Raw genomic sequence first — 24,343 nt, forward strand, 5'->3', positions numbered from 1 at the left:
GGCCTGTGTGACTTCAAATGCCAGGGCTGAATTTTAGTCCCAGTCCGGCCTTGTTTTCATCACTAACAAACTCTCTTTGGCATCACTGAAACCTGGCTCACCCCCTCTGACACAGCCACTCCAGCTGCACTTATGGTGGATTTCATCTTTCTCACACATCCCACCACAGAAACAAGCATGGTGGAGGAGTTGGTTTTCTCTTGTCAGATAACTGTTCCTTTGTACTCAAATTCCACTGCCACCCTACATTTCTCTTCCTTCTTTTTAGGTGCACTATGTGCTCATCTACTTCTCCAACCTCTTACTGGCTGTCATTTACCACCCCCAGGGCCAGCCACCACCTTTTTTGACCACTTCATCACCTGGCTACTTTATTTTTTTTCCGCTAACATCCCCACTGTGATCATGGATGACTTAAACATCCCCGTTGATACTTCCCACTGAGGTTTCTCTAAACTTTGTTCTCTCACTTCTCCTTCAGCCTTGCTCAGTGGTCCTCCGCAGCAACTCACAAAGATAGCCACACACTGGACCTCATCTTCACCCACCTCAGTTCCCTATCTAACCTCTCTAACTCACTTATCCCCCTGTTTGACTACAACCTGCTCACATTCTCTTCCCTCTCCTCTCTAGAAGCACAATCCCCACTCCATAAACTTGCAGACCTTGCATAAATCTTAAAAACCTTGATTTACACTCACTTTCTGAGTCTTCTCTGTTGTGAATTCTGTTTCTGGGCTCCCTCTTGTGGTCACAAGTGATATTGCATGACTTTGCTTTGGGGCTCCCTCTGGTGGCTTTGTGTGGTCTGTTGGTCTCTGGCCGCCACCTGTTTCATCAGAAGCAGGGAGGTCCCTATTTAGCTCTGCTTCTCTGACTCTCATTGCCGGCTGTCAATGTACTCAGATGTGCTCAGTTTGGTTCTGACTACCTGCTTCCAGATCTCTCAGCATAAGCTAAGTTATGCTTTTCAGTTGTTTTGTTTTTTGTCCAGCTTGCTAAATATTACTCTATGCTAGCTGGAAGCTCTAGTGGGCTGAGGTGCTCCCCATGTGCCATGAGTTGGCACATGGGTTCTTGTAATCTCAGGATGGTTTTTGATTAGGGTTTTTTGCTGACCGCTCAGACCCCTTTTGTATCCTTCTGCTTTCTAGTAATAGCGGGCCTCGTTTTGCTAAATCTAGTTTCATATCTATGTGCGTGCCTTCCTCTCATTTTCACCGTCAATACATGTGGGGGGCAACTATACCTTTGGGGTTCATTTCTCTGGAGGCAAGCTAGGTCTTTATTTCCTCTGCAGTGCTAGTTAGCTCTTAGGCTGGCGCGAGGCGTCTAGAATCAACGTAGGCACGCTCCCCGGCTATTTCTAGTTGTGTTTGTCAGGAGTAGGGCAGCGGTCGGCCCAGGTTCCATCACCCTAGAGCTCGTCCGTTATTTGAGTTATTTTTGCTTGTCCAGTGCGATCCCCTAGCCATTGGGATCCATAACACTTCTCTCTCTTGCAGACATAGGTTCCTTACATGATGTGGATGCTGCCGCCACTTTATATAACACCACAACAGATACAGCTATCGTATTGGTGGCCCCTCACACATATCAAAGCTCACACAATCAACAGGAAACCCTGGTACACTAGCTTGACTAAAGAACTGATGCGCGCTTTCTGGGTTGATGAGAGGAGATGAAATAGATCTCATTCCCTTAAACACTTTCTCATACTCAAACAGTCTCACCATGTTCAAGTCCACACTCACTGCAGCATAACAAACCTACATCACATCTCTCATACCCTCCATTTTAAAAACCCTAAACAGTTGTTAAGCACTTTCCATTCTCTCCTCCATCCCAATGCACCTCCTCCCTCTCCTCTCATCTGAGCTGAAAACTTTGCCTCATTTTTGTAGCAGAAGATTGATATCATCAGAGAAAGCTTTGGCCTAAAGTCCCCATAGCCCCTCCTCTTAACTACTTAGCCCTCCTCCTCCAAAACCAGTTTCTCCACCATTACAGAAGACCAACTTTCCTCTCTACTCTCCAGATCACATCTCACCCCCTGTTCACTTGACCCGATCTCGTTGCAGCCCATTCCGAACCTTACCACAGTCTTCATTTCAACACCAATCCATTTCTTGAAAGTATCACAACTGGTGTCTTCCCCTCGTGCTTTAAACATGCCTCGATCACACCCATCCTCTATAAGCCCTCCCTTGACCCATCCTCTGTGTCTAGCTATCGCCCCAATATCACTTCTCCCTTATGCTTCAAAACTACTGGAACTACAAGTCCATCTTGAACTGTCCTTCTCCTGCTACTTCTTTGACTTCTTAGAATCTGGATTCTGACCGCATCATTGCACTGAAACTGCCCTGACTAAAGTCACCAATGACCTACTAACCATCAAATCCAAGCGACACTACTTTGTCCTCCTCCTGGAACTGCCATCTGGCAGTGGAGTATATCCTCTTACTAGATTCTCTCATCTCTTGGCATCACTGACATGGACCTATGTTGCATCTCTTCATACGTAACACACCAGACATTTGGCGTCTCCCACTCATCCACCACTTCCTCATCTCGTCACCTATCAGTTGTCCCCCAAGGTTAAATTCTAGGACCCCTGCTCTTCTCCATCTAAACCTTTGGCCTGGGACAGTTCATAGAGTCCCACTGTTTTCAGTATCATCTCTATTCTGATGACACACAGATCTACCTCTCCGAACCTGATGTCACCTCGTTAGTAGCCAGAAGCCCACAATATCTGTCAGTTGTTGCATCCTTCTTCTCTGCTCGATTTCTACAACTTAACATGGACAAAACCGAATTCGTCATCTTTCCCCATCTCATTCAATCCCCCAACAGACCTATCCATCAAAGTCAATGGCTTCTCACTCTCACCAGTCCTGCAAGCACGCTGCATCGGGGTAACCTTTGACTCTGATCTCTCTTTAAACCACATATCCAAGCTATTTCCACTTGATTCCTTAATCAAGGATCTGCAAAAACACTATTGCACGCTATAATAATCTCCCGCCTTGGCTAATGCTACCTCCTGCTCTGTGGTTTCCCTTCTAACACTTTCGCATTCCTCCAATCTATCCTAAACTCTGTTGCACAACTAATCCACCTGCCCTCCTGCTATTCCCCGGCCTCTCTTCCCTGTCAATCACTTCACTGGGTCCCATTGCACAGAGACTCCAGTTTAAAACCCTAACCGTGGCATACAAAGCCATCCACAACCTCCATACATCTGTGACCTAGTCTCCCGGTACTTACCTGCATGCAACCTAAGATTCTCACAAGATCTCCTTCTCTACTCCTCTCTTATCTCCTCTTCCCAAAATCGCATACGTTTTATCCTGTGCATGACCCCTACTATAGAACTCTTAACATATCAGACTCTCGATTACCATGGAATCCTTCAAAAGGAACCTAAAGACCTACCTCTTCTAACAAGCCTACAACCCTACAACCTGCAGTATCCCTAATTCCACTATACTGCTGCACAACAGCCTCTATCCCCAATTACTTTATCCTCACCCATTCCTTGTAGACTGAGCTGTCACAGGCAGGATCCCCTCTCCTCCTGTACCAGTTGGTGACTTGTATTGACCAAGATTATTGTACTTGGTTTTTTTTATTATGTACAATATACCTCTTTCATATGTAAAGCGCCATGGAGTAAATAGCACTATTCTAATAAATAATAACTTAGGAAGCAAGTATGAAGGGGACTGTCAGGGAGCCGAGAAGGTGGTGACGGTCTTACCATGAGAGTTCTGGCACCTTGGATACTGGTGGATATCAGGACAGATCTCCGGTGGACAAGGAGGCTGGGTGTTATGACCCCAATGGCAGAGGGTCTCAAAAGTACATACCAAGTCTGCAAACACAAAAAAACAGCTCTTAGGGCAGTGGTAACTGGGCTGACCATATATCTAATCCTAGCACCACAAATAGCAGCAGCCGGGGAACGTGCCTACGTTGGTTCTAGACGTCTCGCGCCAGCCGGAGAACTAACTAACCCTAGAAGGGAAAAGATAGACCTTTCTTGCCTCCAGAGAAAAGACCCCAAAAGTTGGATACAAGCCCCCAACAAATAATAACGGTGAGGTAAGGAGAAAAGACAAACGTAAGAATGAACTAGATATTTAGCAAAGAGAGGCCCACTAACTAATAGCAGAATATAGTAAGATGACTTATACGGTCAGCAAAAACCCTATCAAAATTTCCACGCTGGATATTCAAGAACCCCCGAACCGTCTAACGGCCCGGGGGGAGAACACCAGCCCCCTAGAGCTTCCAGCAAAATCAGGAATCACATTAGTACAAGCTGGACAAAAAAATAAGAGCAATGCAAATAACCAAAAAACAAGGAAGCAGGATTTAGCTTAATTTTGCAAGATCCAGGACCAGCAGACAGGAGCAAACAGAAAGGAACTGATTACAACGATGCCAGGCACAGGACTGAGAATCCAGGAAGTTTATATAGCAACACCCCTGGACTAACGACCCAGGTAGGTGCCAAACTGAGGAAAGACAATCCCAGAGTCATATCACTAGTGACCACAAGAGGGAGCCAAAAAAGTCTAATTCACAACAGTACCCCCCCTTTAAGGAGGGGTCACCGAACCCTCACCAAGACCACCAGGGCGATCAGGATGAGCAGCGTGAAAGGCACGAACTAAATCGGCCGCATGTACATCAGAGGCAACCACCCAGGAATTATCCTCCTGACCATAGCCCTTCCACTTGACCAGATACTGAAGCCTCTGCCTGGAGAGACGAGAATCCAAGATCTTCTCCACCACGTACTCCAACTCGCCCTCAACCAACACCGGAGCAGGAGGCTCAACAGAAGGAACCACAGGTACAACGTACCGCCGCAACAAAGACCTATGGAACACGTTGTGAATGGCAAACGACACCGGAAGATCCAAGCGAAAGGACACAGGATTAAGGATTTCCAATATCTTGTAAGGACCAATGAAGCGAGGCTTAAATTTAGGAGAGGAGACCTTCATAGGAACAAATCGAGAAGACAGCCATACCAAATCCCCAACACGAAGTCGGGGACCCACACCGCGGCGGCGGTTGGCAAAACGCTGAGCCTTCTCCTGTGACAACTTTAAGTTGTCCACCACATGATTCCAGATCTGCTGCAACCTATCCACCACGGAATCTACCCCAGGACAGTCAGAAGGCTCCACATGTCCCGAGGAAAAACGAGGATGGAAACCAGAGTTGCAAAAAAATGGCGAAACCAAAGTAGCGGAACTAGCCCGATTATTAAGGGCAAACTCAGCCAACGGCAAGAAGGTCACCCAATCATCCTGATCTGCAGAAACAAAACACCTCAAATAAGCCTCCAGAGTCTGATTAGTTCGCTCCGTTTGTCCATTAGTCTGAGGATGAAAGGCAGACGAAAACGACAAATCAATGCCCATCTTAGCACAAAAGGATCGCCAGAACCTGGAAACAAACTGGGATCCTCTGTCAGACACAATATTCTCAGGAATGCCGTGTAAACGAACCACATTCTGAAAGAACAAAGGAACCAGATCGGAAGAGGAAGGCAGCTTAGGCAAAGATACCAAATGGACCATCTTGGAAAAGCGATCACATACCACCCAGATGACAGACATGCCCTGAGACACCGGAAGATCTGAAATGAAATCCATGGAAATGTGTGTCCAAGGCCTCTTCGGGACAGGCAAGGGCAAGAGCAACCCGCTGGCACGAGAACAGCAAGGCTTAGCTCGAGCACAAGTCCCACAGGACTGCACAAATGACCGCACATCCCGTGACAAGGAAGGCCACCAAAAGGACCTAGCCACCAGATCTCTGGTGCCAAAAATTCCCGGATGCCCTGCCAAAACCGAGGAATGAACCTCGGAAATGACTCTGCTGGTCCACTTATCAGGAACAAACAGTCTGTCAGGTGGACAAGAGTCAGGTCTACCAGACTGAAATCTCTGCAACACACGTCGCAAATCCGGAGAAATGGCTGACAGGATAACTCCCTCTTTGAGAATACCAACTGGTTCTGCGACTCCAGGAGAGTCAGGCACAAAGCTCCTTGAAAGAGCATCAGCCTTCACATTCTTTGAACCTGGTAAATACGAGACCACAAAGTCAAAACGGGAGAAAAACAATGACCAGCGGGCCTGTCTAGGATTCAGGCGTTTAGCAGACTCGAGATACATCAGATTTTTGTGATCAGTCAAGACCACCACACGATGCTTAGCACCCTCGAGCCAATGACGCCACTCCTCAAATGCCCACTTCATGGCTAACAACTCCCGATTGCCAACATCATAATTCCGCTCAGCAGGCGAAAACTTCCTAGAGAAAAAAGCACATGGTCTCATTACAGAGCAACCAGGGCCTCTCTGCGACAAAACGGCCCCTGCCCCAATCTCAGAAGCATCCACTTCAACCTGAAAGGGAAGTGAGACATCAGGCTGGCACAAAACAGGCGCCGAAGTAAACCGGCGCTTCAACTCTTGAAAAGCTTCCACGGCTGCAGGAGCCCAGTTAGCAACATCAGAACCTTTCTTGGTCATATCCTTCAAAGGTTTAACAACGCTAGAAAAATTAGCGATAAAACGACGGTAGAAGTTAGCAAAACCCAAGAACTTCTGAAGACTCTTAACTGACGTGGGTTGAGTCCAATCATGAATAGCTCGGACCTTGACTGGGTCCATCTCCACCGCAGAAGGGGAAAAAATAAAACCCAAAAAGGGAACCTTCTGTACCCCAAAGAGACACTTTGAGCCCTTAACAAACAAAGCATTCTCACGCAAAACCTGAAACACCATCCTGACCTGCTCTACATGCGAGTCCCAATCATCAGAAAAAAACAGAATATCATCCAGATAAACAATCATAAATCTATCCAGATACTTCCGGAAAATATCATGCATAAAGGACTGAAACACTGAAGGAGCATTAGAGAGCCCGAAAGGCATCACCAAGTACTCAAAATGACCTTCGGGCGTATTAAATGCAGTTTTCCATTCATCTCCTTGCTTAATGCGCACAAGGTTGTACGCACCACGAAGATCTATCTTGGTGAACCACTTGGCACCTTTAATCCCGGCAAACAAGTCCGACAACAGAGGCAAAGGATACTGAAATTTAACAGTGATTTTATTCAGAAGCCGATAGTCAATACAAGGTCTCAAAGATCCGTCCTTCTTGGCCACAAAAAAGAATCCCGCACCAAGAGGGGAAGAGGATGGACGGATATGCCCCTTCTCCAGAGATTCCTTGATATACGAACGCATTGCGGTATGCTCAGGTACAGACAGATTAAATAATCTTCCCTTAGGAAATTTACTACCTGGAATCAAATCTATAGCGCAGTCACAGTCCCTATGAGGAGGAAGAGCACTGGACCTGGACTCGCTGAATACATCCTGGTAATCAGACAAATACTCAGGAACTTCCGAAGGAGTAGAGGAAGCAATAGACACCGGCGGGGAATCACCATGAATTCCCCGACAGCCCCAACTTGACACAGACATTGCCTTCCAATCCAAGACTGGATTATGGGTCTGTAACCATGGCAGACCCAAAAGACCAAATCATGCATTTTATGCAGAACAAGAAAACGAATCACCTCCCGATGTTCAGGAGTCATGCACATGGTTACCTGTGTCCAAAACTGCGGTTTATTTTCCGCCAATGGCGTAGCATCAATACCTCTAAGAGGGATAGGATTTACCAACGGCTCAAGAACAAAACCACAGCGCTTGGCAAATGACAGATCCATAAGACTCAGGGCAGCACCTGAATCCACAAACGCCATAACAGGGTAGGAGGACAATGAGCAAATTAAAGTCACAGACAAAATAAATTTAGGTTGCAAATTACCAATGGCGACAGGACTAACAACCCTAGTTAGGCGTTTAGAGCATGCTGATATAACATGTGTAGAATCACCACAGTAAAAACACAACCCATTCTGACGTCTATGATTTTTCCGTTCATTTCTAGTCTGAATTCTATCACATTGCATTAAATCAGGTGTTTGTTCAGACAACACCACCAGAGGATTCGCGGCTTTGCGCTCCCGCAAACGCCGGTCAATTTGAATAGCCAGCGCCATGGAATCATTCAGACCTGTAGGAATGGAGAAACCCACCATCACATTCTTAATGGCTTCAGAAAGGCCATTTCTGAAATTTGCGGCCAGAGCACACTCATTCCACTGAGTAAGCACGGACCATTTCCGAAATTTTTGGCAATACACTTCAGCTTCATCCTGACCCTGAGAAATAGCCAGCAAGGCTTTTTCTGCCTGAATTTCAAGATTGGGTTCCTCGTAAAGCAATCCGAGCGCCAGAAAAAACGCATCAATATTTGCCAATGCCGGATCTCCTGGCGCTAGCGAGAAGGCCCAATCCTGAGGGTCGCCCCGTAAGAAAGAGATAACAATTTTTACTTGCTGAGCTGAGTCTCCAGATGAACGGGGTCTCAGAGATAGAAACAATTTACAATTATTCCTGAAATTCCTAAACTTAAATCGGTCTCCAGAGAACAGTTCAGGAATAGGTATTTTAGGTTCAGACATTGGACTACTGGTAACAAAATCTTGTATGCCCTGCACACGAGCAGCAAGCTGATCCACACTTGTAATCAAAGTCTGGACATTCATGTCTGCAGCAAGCACAAGCCACTCAGAGGTAAAGGGGAGGAAAAAAGAGAGGAAAGAAAAAAAAAAAAACTCAGACTTTCCTTTCTTGTAATCCCACTTCTGCAATGCATTAAACATTCAACCTTGGCCTGGCATACTGTTATGACCCCAATGGCAGAGGGTCTCAAAAGTACATACCAAGTCTGCAAACACAAAAAAACAGCTCTTAGGGCAGTGGTAACTGGGCTGACCATATATCTAATCCTAGCACCACAAATAGCAGCAGCCTGGGAACGTGCCTACGTTGGTTCTAGACGTCTCGCGCCAGCCGGAGAACTAACTAACCCTAGAAGGGAAAAGATAGACCTTTCTTGCCTCCAGAGAAAAGACCCCAAAAGTTGGATACAAGCCCCCAACAAATAATAACGGTGAGGTAAGGAGAAAAGACAAACGTAAGAATGAACTAGATATTTAGCAAAGAGAGGCCCACTAACTAATAGCAGAATATAGTAAGATGACTTATACGGTCAGCAAAAACCCTATCAAAATTTCCACGCTGGATATTCAAGAACCCCCGAACCGTCTAACGGCCCGGGGGGAGAACACCAGCCCCCTAGAGCTTCCAGCAAAATCAGGAATCACATTAGTACAAGCTGGACAAAAAAATAAGAGCAATGCAAATAACCGAAAAAAACAAGGAAGCAGGAGCTTAATTTTGCAAGATCCAGGACCAGCAGACAGGAGCAAACAGAAAGGAACTGATTACAACGATGCCAGGCACAGGACTGAGAATCCAGGAAGTTTATATAGCAACACCCCTGGACTAACGACCCAGGTGGGTGCCAAACTGAGGAAAGACAATCCCAGAGTCATATCACTAGTGACCACAAGAGGGAGCCAAAAAAGTCTAATTCACAACAGCTGGGCTCTCTTGTGTCTCTGCATGCAAGTGTACCCCTCGATGTTCTGGACGTACAACGGCGCTTTGCCTCTCGCCTCTGGTTACGATAGGTGGGGTGTTGCTTTGCGGGGGCCAGGTCAGGGTGGAGTCCCGCCTTGCCCTTGTACTCCATTCCAGGGGACCTGCCTCAGGGCGTGGTGAGGTTGGGAAGTGAGACGCCGTTGCTCCAAGTGTTGACGCTATTCAGGGGTGCCAGGATCCCCAGCATCAGCTGTTGCCAGGAGACATGGGACTCTATGTCTTCTGGTTCAGGTATGTGGTGGGAGGTTCCTTTCTCTCCACCCTCCTCGCCCCTTCCTCTGTGTCTCTGGACAGAGAGTAGAGATTGGGTATCACCTCAGAGGTGTCAGGCGATCCATAAGGTGGATGTTTAAACCCGCTATATCCTCTTGATCACCGCTGATTATTCAGTTGTGTTTCAGTAGTATGGTTGGTAGTTCTTTGGTGAGTGTTTCTTTGGTTTGACTCTGGCTCTGGTGTATTGTGCTCTTTGGTTCCCACATCCCTGTTTTATTATCCCTGACTTTCCAAGTTTGTTTGCTAGGTTCAATTCTGCATTATCGGTATAGTATATTGGTTTGTATGACCATACTATGGCCAATGTGCCCAGCCACCAGCCACTGCACTGTTGGCACCTGAGAAGGTCTCTGCAAAAGTCCTCCATTCAGAGGGTGTGGCTGAAGAGTAGCCTGGCCCTCAGGAGTGCCAAGTGTGTCTGACATACTGCTGTTGTTGGCCTTCAGTTAGGTCATCTCACCACGACTGGGGTGTCACAATGACAGTGACATAGAAGAGAAGGGGCAGCATAGCAAAGATCAAAATGACCTATTTTTGTGCCAAGCGATGCCATGAAGGACAGAAGACTCTGGTCCTTCATAACCATTGGCCCAATATCCTATGCAATCTACGTATTAAATAGAGACAGTTTTGTTTAAGGTGGCATGTTGGCTCCATTTTACAAAACTGATACCACAGATTTTCTAACAGCCCCTGATCTTAATAACTTTTTGGCATGTGATACGCTATAGGACAGAAAGAGTTTCAACTAAAACTGTTTTGCACTTCACAGGACACAGGACTCCTGATAGAAAGTGTGAACATAGCTGATTATTGCACGAGAAATGCTTACAATACCTGTTTTTAGCTTTTACTATGTATAAGTGAGGACAGAGAGAAAGCTGAAAACATCACAAAATGAACTTTTGATCATGTCACAAAATTGGACTTTAGACTTTGTTTGTGAAAATGTCCTAGATCAGCATTCTCCCAGAAGAAATCTATCTCTTGCTTAGGAGACAATATAATCAGTTCACAATGTCCTCTGAAAACAAGTTTCCTTGCATTCTGTTTACTTTCCTTAGTCGTCTTCAGATAAGATATGGTAGCATAGCGAAAAAACGCGAAAAAAACACGAAAAATACTGAACGTGTGCACATGGCCTAAAGGTAATGGAACTTAACATGACAGTATGACTATGAGCACATGAGAATGTGTAGCATATTTTTCTGCAGCAAAAAAACAGAGTGTTACCAGGAAAAACTCCATACTTTTTTATGTGGTTTTACTTCATTCATTTGAAAGGGTGAAAAACACTGAAATAATGGATGCTGCAGATTTGAAAAAAAAAAATGCACCGCAGTTTGAAATATGCAAGGGAAAAAAAACGCACAGTGCACACTGTCAAGATTCTCCAGTGCCGATGCTGGAAGTGGGTGGGCAGGTGACTGTTATCATGCAATTTGCATACTGCTGGCCACATTGCTATTAGTTGTGTGTGGCCTCGCTCAATACAAGTGAAGCTCCCAGTGTCAGCACCAGAGAATCCTGACAGCGTGCCCAGTGCGCTCTATGAGGATTCACAAGTCTGTCGTCACATAGAGTGACTGCAGACTTGAACGCCAATCCTAGACAACCTTTTAAGAAGTTGGATGGATTGGATTTCACAAAAGTGTATCTATGTAAATTTATGTTGCAGCACAGTCGACACAAGATCAGTTCTGTGTGTTCGTACCCTGTAGCATATGGAAAACAAACGCTAATTAAAGCAAAACCTGCTACTGACTGCGGCAATTAAGTGTTGCAAACCAGAGGTGGGAGTCTGTTCCAACTGTTCATGGCTGTTCATAGCCATCCCTTCCCTGCAATACATGCACAGGGTGCAGATGGTTTGCCTAATAAAGGCCCGTCGCTGCCATCTTATAAATTTCACTCTATAGTGCGGGCTGAGTCAGCGCCACACTTCTTCTGTGACCATGTGACATTTCTTTACGTTATGTGGTTGCAAAGAGGTTAAAAAAAAGTTTTTAAAAAGGTAAAAACAAAAAAAAGTTGGAATGTTAACCCTTCTAGCACTACAAACATAAAGAAATAATATTATAATAATAATAAAAACATTGGTGGAAGAGGATGAAGAAAAGGTCAGAATGATAAAAATCCTTTCTCTCTTCAGTATTCATACAAGAAAATCCCATGACAGAGGACATGATCAGGGATACTGGAAATTCTCCACTACCCTGCTTATCTCAGGACGAAGTACGGCGCCGCCGCAAAATCAATAAAGTAGACAAATCCCCGAGCCTGGATGGCATACAACCCCGAGAACTGAAGGAATTAAGTACAGTGAGAGACAGACCGTTATTTTTAATATTCACAGATTCAATAATAACAGGGTCTGTACCACGGGATGTGGTGGCAATATTCAAAAGTGGGACAAAATCTGAACCTGGAAATTATAGGCCGGTAAGTTTAACCTCTACTGTGCTTAAAATCATTGAGGGTTTCCTGAGAGATGCTATCCTGGAATATCTCAAAAAGAATAACCTTATGACCCAGCATCAACATGGGTTTATGAGTCATCGGTGCTGTCAAACCACTCTGATCAGCTTCCATGAGGACATAATGAGTGAGGAGTGCCTATTGTCTATCTGGATTTTTCAAGGTTGTTTGACACGGTTCCACACAAAAGGCTGGTATATAAAATGAGAAAAATGGGCCTAGTGGAAAATATGTGTAACCGTGTTAACAACTGCCTCAGGGATGGATAGGAAAGAAAGAGTGGTTATTAATGGAAGACACTCAGAAAGGGTCACGGTTAGCAGTGGGGTACCACAGGGGTCAGTATTGGACCCTCTTATTTTTAACATATTTATTAATGACCCTGTAGAGGGCATACAGAGTAGAATTACAATATTTACAGATACTAAACTCTGCAGGGTAATCAATACAGAGTAATTGAATATTACAGAAGGATTTATGTAAACTGGAGGTTTGGACTGAGAAATGGCAATTGAAATCTAATGTAGATAAATGTAAGGTTATGCATTTGGGCAGAGGAAATAAAATGTATAATTATGTACTGGGTAACGCTGTCACTGATAAAGACTTGGGCTTATGGGTGGACAGCAAATTCCACTTTAGTACTCAGTGTCAGGTAGCTTATGCCAAGGCTATAATGGGATAAATTAAAAGAGGCATAGATGCTCAAGACCAGAACATAGCTTTGCCTCTATATAAGTCACTAGTGCGACCACACTTAGAATACTGCGTAGAATTTTGGTCTACAGTGTATAAGAAGGATATAGTTGAACTAGAGCGGGTGCAGAGAAAATAAACCAAGGTTGTTAAGGGAATGGTTAACTGCAATATCAAGACAGGTTATTAAACTTGGGACTATTCAGTTTGGAAAAACGGAGGCCTAGGGGCAATCTTATTTCAATCTACGAATACATAAGGGGACAGCACAGAGATCTTTTTAATGATCTTTTTACACTTAAGGTACCTTCACACGAAACGACTTTACAACGAGAACGACAACGATCCGTGACGTTGTAGCGTCCTGGCTAGCGATATCGTTTAGTTTGACACGCAGCAGCGATCAGGATCCTGCTGTGATATCGCTGGTCGTTGAATAAAGTTCAGAACTTTATTTGGTCGTCAGATCGCCGTGTATCGTCAGGTTTGACACCAAAAGCAACGATACCAACGATGTTTTACGCTGGTAACCAGGGTAAATATTGGGTTACTAAGCGCAGGGCCGCGCTTAGTAACCCGATGTTTACCCTGGTTACCAGCGTAAAAGTAAAAAAAACAAACAGTACATACTCACCTGCGCGTCCCCTGCCGTCCGCTTCCTGCTCTGACTGAGCGCCGGCCCTAAAGTGAAAGTAAAAGCACAGCGGTGACGTCACCGCTCTGCTGTTAGGGCCAGCGCTCACACAGTACAGGAAGCGGACGCCGGGGGACGCGCAGGTGAGCATGTACTGTTTGTTATTTTTACTTTTACGCTGGTAACCAGGGTAAACATCGGGTTACTAAGCGCGGCCCTGCGCTTAGCAACCCGATGTTTACCCTGGTTACCCGGGGACCTCGGCATCATTGGTCGCTGGAGAGCGGTCTGTGTGACAGCTCTCCAGCGACCAAACAGCGACGCTGCAGCGATCGGCATCGTTGTCGCTATCGCTGCAGCGTCGCTTCGTGTGAAGGTACCTTTAGGCCTGCGATAGGGACAAGGGGGCGTCCTCTACATCTAGAGGAAAGAAGGTTTAATCATAATAACAGACGCGGATTCTTTACTGTAAGAGCAGTGAGACTATGGAGCTCTCTGCCGTATGATGTTGTAATGGTTGATTTACTACTAAAATTCAAAAAGGGCCTTTATACCTTTCTTGAAAAATATAATATTACAGTTTATGGGCATTAGATTATGTGATGTGGCGTAGATCCAGGGAACTAGGCCGATTGTCGTATGGAGTTGGGATGGAATATTTCCCCCTAGCTATTAGCATCTGCCGCGTGGGGTTTTTGCCTTCCTCTGGATCAACATGTTAGGCTATAGGTTGAACTCGATGGACTTAAGTCTACCTTCAACTTTCTAACCATGAAACATACCTGACATCACTGCGTTTATAAAAGTCTGATCTATGAAAATATAAAATAAATTGACCCATACGGTAAATGCCATGAAGAAGACATAATCAAAACTTTAGATTTGCATTAAAAAGCAATAAAAAGTGATCAAAACATTGCAGATACTTTAAAATGGTCCTAATAAAAATGACAGTTCGACAAAAATAAGCCCTCATGCACTTACATCAACGGAAAGTGTAGAAAGTTTCAGGTCTCAGAAAACGGCAGCACAAAGCAAGTTTATTTTTAAGTATTAAAAAATCTAAAAAAACTACTCAAGTTTTTTGCCATTGATATGAAACCTTAAAAGCAATAACAGAATTTAGGGGTTTTTTTACCATTTCACCCCATTTTAAACTAAAATCTTCCTATATTTTTGTACATTATAGATTGAAATGAGTGGTGTAATTCAAAACCACAACTCATCCCGCAAAACTGGAGCCCTCGTATGACTATGCCGATGGTGAAAAAAATGATTGCTATTTGAGTACGGATAGGTAATAAAAAATTAAATAATAAAAATTAAAATTGGACTTGTCATAAAAGGGGTAATAGATTTAACAAATGGAACGCACAATTCTGTCAGTTTAAAAGAAATATCAATCGAAATGTTTATTATAAAACCATCAAATATCTGTTCATACAAGAAGTATTTGCAATACAGAAGAATAGTATCTAAAATTCACATGGCAATTTGCGCGACAGTAATGACGGTAGAGTTCATGGCACCCGGAATGTGGATGGGAAAAAGGAACAGTGAAGGTGTCCCTTTATGGCGTTATAATATTCACAACTCCTCAAACTGCTGCATCATAAACTTCCTGCTGTATTCATAGGCCACAAATAGTGCCCCATTGGCGGGGAAAGCTCTGATCAACGTCGGCTTTAGGCCAGAGTATAAAGCCAGGATACCTGTAAAACAAACAAGTGGTCTCTTAGAGTCTGGTGGCTGAGGAGTCCAACGGTCCCCCTTCCAAATAAGAAGACGCGTGTTATAAACCATGTAGTAACAGATTTTGCATCGGGGCTTAGACTAGGCCCATCTCATTTTAGGTTCACCACATCTCAAAGATTTTCAGAACATTCTATTGGCCAAATCAGAGAACAAGGGTTAAAAATGTGCAATTTTCATTTTCTGTTTATTAAGAAATTCATATCTACCATAAGTACTCATTGATTCCTATGTTGAGGGCGATGGAGTGACACAATCACTACAGGATCCTAAAATAGCAGATGTTGGGGTTGGCATGTTTTAGTTTCCAAGTCCTTAATCTGACCATTCATTCTGTAGTTATTTTTTAACACAATTACTATTTCAAGTGTCAGCACCTCTGCTGATAGCTTATACTTTGCTACTTCAGGTTTCCAAAATCGCAGCAGAGTCTCAGTCGATTTGTAAAACCACAACAAAAAAATACACCATAAACCTACAATGCCGTTACAGCCCGTGATCACAGCCTTAAGACACAATAGTACCTTGCTGTATCATGGTGTACCTTCTGTTCCTAATAACAGTGCAGATGTACAATCTTATAAGGCAATTTTCAATAGGGATTAACTGCAGTATCAGCCTTCAGAGTGTGTGTAGTCTGTAATCGCGGAGACATAGAGGAGCATGAGACTTAAAGATACAAAAAGTAGGATCTATGTAATGGCAACGTTCTCTAATAGTTTATTCTTTTCTATTACATATATGATGATTTCCAGATCTAAGGGTGTATTTACACTGGCTGATAATCAGGAACGAAAACGTTCCTACTAAGGCTCGTTTCCCAATAATCGACCTGTCTAAACAGGCTGCCAATGAACCGACAAACAAGCAAAATGCTAATATGCTGAATGAAATAATATTTATGTCTGATTTAAAAACATCTTGTAGGCAGCACACCGCCCTGTGTAAATGGGACATGTGTTGCTGAGAACAATGATGTTTTATCCACTGTGGTAGATCAGTCAGTTGCTCAAAGAGGTAGTCACAGGAACACTTTTCATTAAAATTTTCCCCTGGTTTATTAAAAAACGTGCTGCATAAACCAGTGCAACATTAGGAAAAATATACACGGCCCTTCTGGCACAATGGGAAACACAAAATAGTATACAGTACAGTCTGTGTGGCTGTGGGGTGCACCCACTTAGGAAAAAAAAAAATCAAGGTTCAGCTCTCTTTAACATGAGATATGTGATGTCGCAATGAGAGACTGCGATCTTGGTAGAGAAATGTCGCAGTGTAACCCTAGCCTATATTTTATGCATTGTAATTTGAGTCGTATTTGACTTGGCCTGTTTTTCCTCTCTTTTGCTTCTTTACCCTCAGTAAACATTTCCGCATGACCAGAACAACAGGATCTACAGATCTGGTCTATGCACATTCTGTATGGATGAGTTACTGCTGCGGCCAATCACGTCATGCAGCAGCAACTCACTTTTTTTAATTTTTAAGCATTATGGGATATTTAAAAGAAAAAATTCAGCAGGGAACAACCCTGTTTAAAGGGAACAGGTTTACCTTAAAATGTATTGAAGCTTACCTTCATTTCTTAAAATATTTAAAAATGTCCTTATGAATCCTGATTGTTTTCCTGTCATGGAGAGGACTTGGATCCGAGATTTAACACAATCCACTGGGAAGACAACCAGCCACAATGAGATCCCTCCGAATCCTCCACTAACCATCAATGGCACTATTCCTGGAGGAAAGTCCATAACGGTTCCATGAATGTAAATATACTGATATTTTAGTCATTGTTTTGGTTCATGCTTTTGAAGAGGACATTTCACCAGTTTGAGCCTGTTAAACTGTCCACACCATGGGCTTGTGGCTGAAGAGCTGAATAAAACAGTTTTTATTTTTTTAATTTCTTCTTTCCATTTTGGAGAAATTAGCTTGTAAAGTTTAGGCTATGATTTATGATAAGCCCATTGGGGTGTTACCACAATTTTTTTTAGAAGATGTGTACTTCTTCCCCTGCATAATAATGACCAATCATAAGCAGGCAGAAACATACTGGGGAAAGAAGAACATGTGCCACAATAGCTTAGAGCAGATTTCTCAGAGTGAGACATGTAATGATAGGCAGTCCGCCCTCCTCACTGATCAAACTGCAGAGTTGTGTGTGATGACAAGTGCTGGGAGCAATGCAGAGATGAGTGTGATTGCTAACACTTCTGTCATCTCACCGCAGATGATAGTACAGCAGAGTTGAAAACATTGTGAGAGGAGAACTACGAGAAATGTCTGTAATGAGACATAGCTCAGCTCTGCTGTACTCCGCTTCCCCCACAGTGGCTGCTGAGGGGTGAAAGCTAAAGAAGTGTTACTAATCACAGGTATCTCTGTTCTCACTTTGTAATCACACTCAGCTCAGTCCAGTAAAAAGAAAACAGACTATCTGTCATTACACTCACACTGAGAAATGTGCTATAAGCTATTGTGGGGTGTGTCCTTTTCTCCCTTGCACGACACTGCCTGCCTATGATTGGTCAACCTTATACAGGAGAAGAAGTACATTGCGCCCAGAGAAAAATCTCTGGTAACACCCCATTGGGCTTATCATAAATTATAACCTAAACTTTACATGCTACCGTAATATCTCCACAACGGAGGGGAGAAATTAAAAAATAATCATCTGTAATCCGTAGGTAATGTTGCAGTAAGAGGCTGATTCATCACCAAGTTTGTGGCAGAAATCTAGTATAAAACTGATTCAAATGTAGTTACACAAATATTTGTACCAGCTCAGCCAAATTTTTGAAAAATGGGTAAACTTTATAGGGAAAGGGCATCACTGAGCATGACCCATCAAATGCATCATACTGGTAATTTATGCCACAGAAGTGTAATATATTACAACAGAAATGCACCACAGTCAATGAGTGGAGTAAAGTTCTTCCAGTGTCTCATGGCGCCTGAAAGATGTGCGAAATGTAATAATTTACTATCTCATTGAAGTGCACCCAGGATCATGACTGGTGTATAAAAAGCTAGTCTTGATGAATCAGTCTCCTAGGCCACGTGCACACATTGAGTATTTGGTGAGTTTTTACCTCATTTTTTGCAAGCCAAAACCAGGAACCAGGAGTGGATGAAAAATACAGAAGTGGTGACGTCTCTATTATACTTTTCCACTGATTGCTGCACTCCAAAAACTGACAAGTCTAAAATCTGACCAAATACTCAACGTGCGCATGTGGCCTAAGTGTTCAATTACTTTGTAGCATAAGCACAGAAGAAATTAAGCTTTAGGCCATGTTCCCACATAACGGAAAGGCTGTGTTTTTATCTGCACCAAAATATGCAATAGCAATGTGTTCTCATGTTCTTTTTAATGTTTTTTAGATTTTTTTTTCTTCGATATTAAGAAACGTGCTAGTCTATGGAGAAAATGCATAAAAAATGATAGATCTGTAACGCTTTTAAAGGGAACCTGTTACCCCCAAAATCGAAGGTGAGCTAAGCCCACCAGCATCAGGGGCTTATCTACAGCATTCTGTAATGCTGTTGATAAGTCCCCAATGTATCCTGAAAGATGAGAAAAAGAGGTTAGATTATACTCACCCAGGGGCGGTTCCACTGCGGTCCGGTCCGATGGGCGTCGCGGTCCGGTCCGGGGCCTCCCATCTTCTTACAATGATGTCCTCTTCTTGTATTCACGCTGCGGGTCCTGCGCAGGCGTACTTTGTCTGTCCTGTTGAGGGCAGAGCAAAGTACTGCAGTGCGCAGGCGCTGGGCCTCTCTGACCTTTCCTCAACAGGTCAGACAAAGTACGCCTGCGCAGCGTGAATACAAGAAGAGGACGTCATCGTAAGAAGATGGGAGGCCCCGGACCGGACCGCGACGCCCATCGGACCAGAACTGGACCAGGACCGCCCCTGGGTTAGTATAATGTTACCTTTATTTCTTATCTTTCAGGATACATCGGGGGCTTATCTACGGCATTATAGAATGCTGTAGATAAGCCCCTGATGCTGGTGGTCTTAGCTCACCTTCAATTTTGGGGGTGACAGGTTCCCTTTAAACACATAGCATGATCTTCATGAAATTACACCTGTCAAAAGCAATGGAAAAAAATGCAGTTGAAAAAAAACGCAGCATTTATTCTTCTGTACATTAAAATCAATGGTGTGTCCAAGTAATACAGAGATGTGTCATGTCCTCCAGTGAAAAGTCAATCTTTTTGGTTCATTGAGGCCTCATTCAGACATCTGTGTATCACAGACCAAGTCCAGGTCGTGATTCACCAACTGGCCGGGGGTCTCCAGACCCGAACTTGACAGTCACATTGTTCGTTTTTACTTGATCCATGATAAATGGACGTCTGAGTGAGGCCTAAGGCTAACTAAAATCAACATCTTGAACGAGGGACCATTGTCAAAGTACACTGCACTTTTTAAATAAAAAGTATTAATAATCATTTTCATACCTAACTGGTCTTTAGATGTTCCAGATCTTGTAAAAAATGAACGACCTAATTCATAGCCCCCAAAGAAGAAGAAGTAACCTGGAACTTCTCTGAGAAGAGTGCTGGAGAGTCCATGATAGAAACCCATTGGACCATCTGTGCGCAGGATATTCTTGACCACTGCCCACACTGTACTATGAAGAAAGGATGAGTATTATAAAGTATGGGTAGATCTCTAAGAGTTTCAGGTAGATCCCAACTCACTTTTGTCCTTCTATCACCTTTCCAGAGAGCTGCATTTCATGCATGGCCTGAAGACGACACTTCACCAGCTCTGTGGGACAAAGGGCCAATGAAGCAAATGCTGCTGCAAATGAGCCTGCGGTTGCATTGTGCAGGTCACTAAAACATCGAAAAAGGTCACATTACATTACATTGTGTAAGAGGCAAATACTGAAGAAAACGATTATTTATTATTAATTCTTAAATTAAAATTGTCATAAAAATCTGAAAATTGTTAAGCGTACATTTAAAAATCCTTTAATGTTACGATAAAAATGCAGAGTCATCTTTAAACAGCATGCTATAGAGTAAAAGGAGCTCAGCAAATTGGTATATAACTTTTTTTTCATGATATTTTATTAATTGAAATTCCTGCTTATTCCGTGTTTTTTAGTCAAGTGGGTGATCCTGATCAGGGACTTGGGTAAAATGAAGAAATTCCAGCTCCCAGATCATAAGTGATCCAAAACGGGTTGCATTTCTGCACTTGTGTCTTGCTTGTTGTCCGTGGATTATTCAAGAAAAAACAATTTTTAATACATTGGATCGTAGGAGCTGGAATCTTTTCATTTTTCCTCATTGCTGCACCAAGACCGGGTGATCTGTGCATCTGGTAGTGAGTTAGCTGGATTTTCTCTATATTATGTGGTCAAGAATTAACAGCGTTCTCTGTATGAGGGCGAATTAACACCACTAGCTCGTGGCATTTAATGCACAGCATTTAATTTATACAGGTTCATACACATAGAATGATCAGTAATAGATTGTTCTGTGCACGTAGGATGTTACGCTTGCACATGGCGTATGTGGTTCGTGGACCCACTGTGCCATGGGGCCAGGCTTACCTAGGAGGGGCTTAGCTAAGTGGCTAACTGGTCTTCACTGGAGCTCCTGATAGTAGAGTCATAAATGAGCTGCAGGTAGCCGCCAGGCACCACTTCTAGTCAGTTCCTGGTACCGCAGCTGCTGACCCAAGGGGTCAGGTTCACAATTTCAGTCATTGGCAGGACAGGATTCAGACATTGTACAGACAGCACAGGTTCTGGGTCATCGGGCAGGACGGTCACAAACTCACAGTCACTGACAGAACCGGATTTGGACGCTGTTCAGACAGCACTGGTTCTGGGTCACAATGCAGAGCAGACACAGACTAGGATCCACTGACAGGACTGGTTTCGGGATCGATAGGTAGGACGGAATTCTGAAATTGGAACAAGCTCCAACTGTACAGACTCAAGAACACTAATAAGGAAGACACTGGTGCCGGTTCAAGTACCGTCAGAACGGTTACAGGTACAGATGCTACAGGAACTTCTTCAGGTTCAGGAACCATAAGAGCGTTATCAGGGTTCACGTACCGTTGTTGTGGTTTCAGGCACAGTTACCTCCTGGAGCAGTCAAAGGGTTCACCTACCGTGGTTGTGGTTTCAGGCACAGGTCCCGCCGGGAGCAGTAGCAGGCTTCACTTACCTCGGTTGCGGCTTCAGGCACAGTTACCACCTGGAGCAGTGTTAGGCTTCACGTACCGGGGGTGCAGTTTCAGGCACAGGTGCCGCCAGGAGAAGTGACAGGGTTCATATACTGTGAGTGCGGCTTCAGGCACAGGTACCGCTTGAAGCAGTGTTAGACTTCACATACCGCGGGTGCGGCTACAGGCACTAATACCGCTGAAGCAGTGTCAGGGTTCAGGTACTGGAGGTGAAGCTTTAGGGTCAGGTACACTACTTGGGAAATAGGAAAAGGTTTAAACAACACAGGATATAGGGACCTGGCACCTCACTAGTTGCACATAATATAACTAACTGGAAAATGTTGCTCAGGCACCTCCCTACAGGGGAGCATGCCTTAAATACTTAATGCCTTCCAGCTATTGGCTGGGCACATTTTCAAAATGCGCTCGCTGTCCCTTTAAGAATCGGGGAGCGTGCGTGAACTAGACATGCCACCGGGAGACCAGTTTGGTGTGCACAGAACCAGAGCAGAAGGAAGCCGTGAATGAGGACACCACGGCGGTGGAGCTGTGAGTATGTCGTCATTCCTGGGGAAAGAGGCCAGCATAGCTTTACACAGTATGCCATTGTTCTCAGCAGCACATCGTCCTGTTTGCACAGGATCATGTACTGCCGAGAGTGATGATTTTTAAGTCAGCATAAAAATCTGTTAACCAAACCATGGAGCGTTTTTCTCATTCATTGGGTGATTGGCAGCCTCTGTACACTGCAAATTATCGGGAAGTCAACATTCCTTGTAACACTCTTTCTACAAGTCCAGCTGTGTAAATCCAGTGTAAGTGTGCAGAGATAAACAGCTGTCAATCACTGATTAGTGCCGCGTGTATGACTGAAAAATACAAAATGAGCAAGAATTTCAAAGAGAAAAAAAAGTTGTTATAAGCCTTTCCATGCAAATCTGTATATTAATCTTCTCAGCTCCTCTTGCTCTATAACATCTCATTTTCTAAGGAACAGGTTCACTTTAATCTGCCAAAAAAGTAGGAAATAGAAGATGGTTGAAAGTTTTGCGTTAGGTTTCTGACTTTCTCCGACATCTTAAACCAATATTACTGGTTCTCTGATGCGCCCAAAACCTTACCTGAGAGGTGCATTCTTTTCCAACCCAACAATCCTCCTCACAACTCTCTGGCAGAAACCATAGCTCATAAAAAGGACAGAGTTCTCTGATATGTTTGCAAGAAGAGCTGGACCGGTCCCTTTGTAGAAGCCCCTGAACCCCACCTGTCTGTAGGTCTTCACTGCGCAGTCTATGAGGCCTCTGTACATATTAGGGAACGTCTGCATCTTCACCTTGGCAGTGTCAAACGGCTGTCCGGTCAGAACACAGGCCGTGCCACCTGAAATATGTATACAACTAAATTAATTTCCTGACATTATCCGTGTGATTAATTATACATTGGACACAGGTACGGACTGGGGCTGAAATTCATCCCTGGCATTTGAAGTCACACAGGCCCATGCTGTACGCATCCCCGAGCACCAGAAGCGGATATATTACTAATATTACCCTGGATGGAGGAAAGCAAGATTTACTATATGGCCAATATTTCTAATGATACCTGTGGCCTGCTGGAGTAAGTGACGAAGTCGGCCACTTCATGCTCCATCACTGCTCTTAAAAGCATCGGTGCCTTGAGAACATTGATTCTGCCATCAAGGTATCAGACCAGGCAGCCCACGACCAGACAGGCCCTTCTGGCATTTGACAGAATTGCCAGATGGCCAGTCTGGCCCTGACTGGACATATCTATACATTGATACGCAACGGCAGCTGTTGAGTTCTTTATATCTCATAGTTTCACTCATACTCCCGTCTTAACCGTTACCTCTCCACTCATTCCCTCCTAGACCCTTCACAGTCTGGTTTCGGCCCCCTACATTCGACAGAAACGGCACCCATCAAGGTGACCAATGACCTTCTGACAGCAAAATGTAACGGTGACCACTCTCTGCTCATTCTTCTTGATCTTTCTGCAGCTTTTGACACTGTTGACCACCCTCTCCTACTCTCTAGGCTCCAGTCACTAGGCATTAAGGACACTGCTCTCTCCTGGTTCTCCTCCTATCTTTATGACCGCTCTTTCAGTGCTCTGTTCTCTGGTTCCACTTCATCTCCTCTTCCTCTCACTGTTGGGATACCTCAGGGCTCAGTCCTTGGCCCCCTTCTCTTCTCCCTCTACACGGCCCCAATTGGACAGACCATCAGCAGATTTGGCTTTCAGTACCATCTTTATGCCGATGACACACAACTATACACGTCATCCCCTGGCCTTACTCCTGCTGTACTACAGAACACCACTGACTGTCTGTCCGCAGTCTCCGACATCATGTCCGCTCTCTATCTGAAACTCAACCTCTCCAAAACTGAACTTCTTCTGCTCCTGCCATCTACTAACCTCCCTAAATCTGACATTTCCCTCTCCGTAGGTGGCACCATAATAACACCCCGGCAGCAGGAGCGCTGTCTGGGTGTTATGTTTGACTCCAATCTCTCCTTCACATCCCATATACAATCTCTTGCCCGCTTGTGCCGCTTACACCTAAAGAACATCTCTAGAATCCGTCCTTTTCTCACCATGGAAACAACAAAAACCATCACTGTCGCCTTGATCCACTCCCGCCTGGACTACTGCAATTCTCTATT

The 24,343-nt window shown here is 44.2% G+C and overlaps 1 protein-coding gene across 5 annotated transcripts in view; it reads right to left on the minus strand.

Annotated features, from left to right (window-relative positions):
• Positions 1–15,092: 15,092 nt before the first annotated feature.
• The window catches only part of LOC143818531 (mitochondrial ornithine transporter 1-like), a 64,549-nt gene continuing 55,298 nt past the window's right edge, over positions 15,093–24,343 (minus strand). For all 5 annotated transcript variants that reach the window (XM_077299814.1, XM_077299812.1, XM_077299813.1 and 2 more), the window contains 5 exons: positions 22,778–23,036; positions 20,168–20,305; positions 19,925–20,097; positions 17,033–17,191; positions 15,093–15,416 (listed from right to left, as the gene is read on the minus strand). In XM_077299814.1, the coding sequence (XP_077155929.1) occupies positions 15,292–15,416; positions 17,033–17,191; positions 19,925–20,097; positions 20,168–20,305; positions 22,778–23,036 (854 nt within the window). In that variant the 3' untranslated portion in view covers positions 15,093–15,291. The remainder of the gene's footprint in view (positions 15,417–17,032; positions 17,192–19,924; positions 20,098–20,167; positions 20,306–22,777; positions 23,037–24,343) is intronic.

The sequence above is a fragment of the Ranitomeya variabilis genome, chromosome 3, assembly GCF_051348905.1.
Source record: "Ranitomeya variabilis isolate aRanVar5 chromosome 3, aRanVar5.hap1, whole genome shotgun sequence".
Taxonomy (NCBI): Eukaryota; Metazoa; Chordata; class Amphibia; order Anura; family Dendrobatidae; genus Ranitomeya; species Ranitomeya variabilis.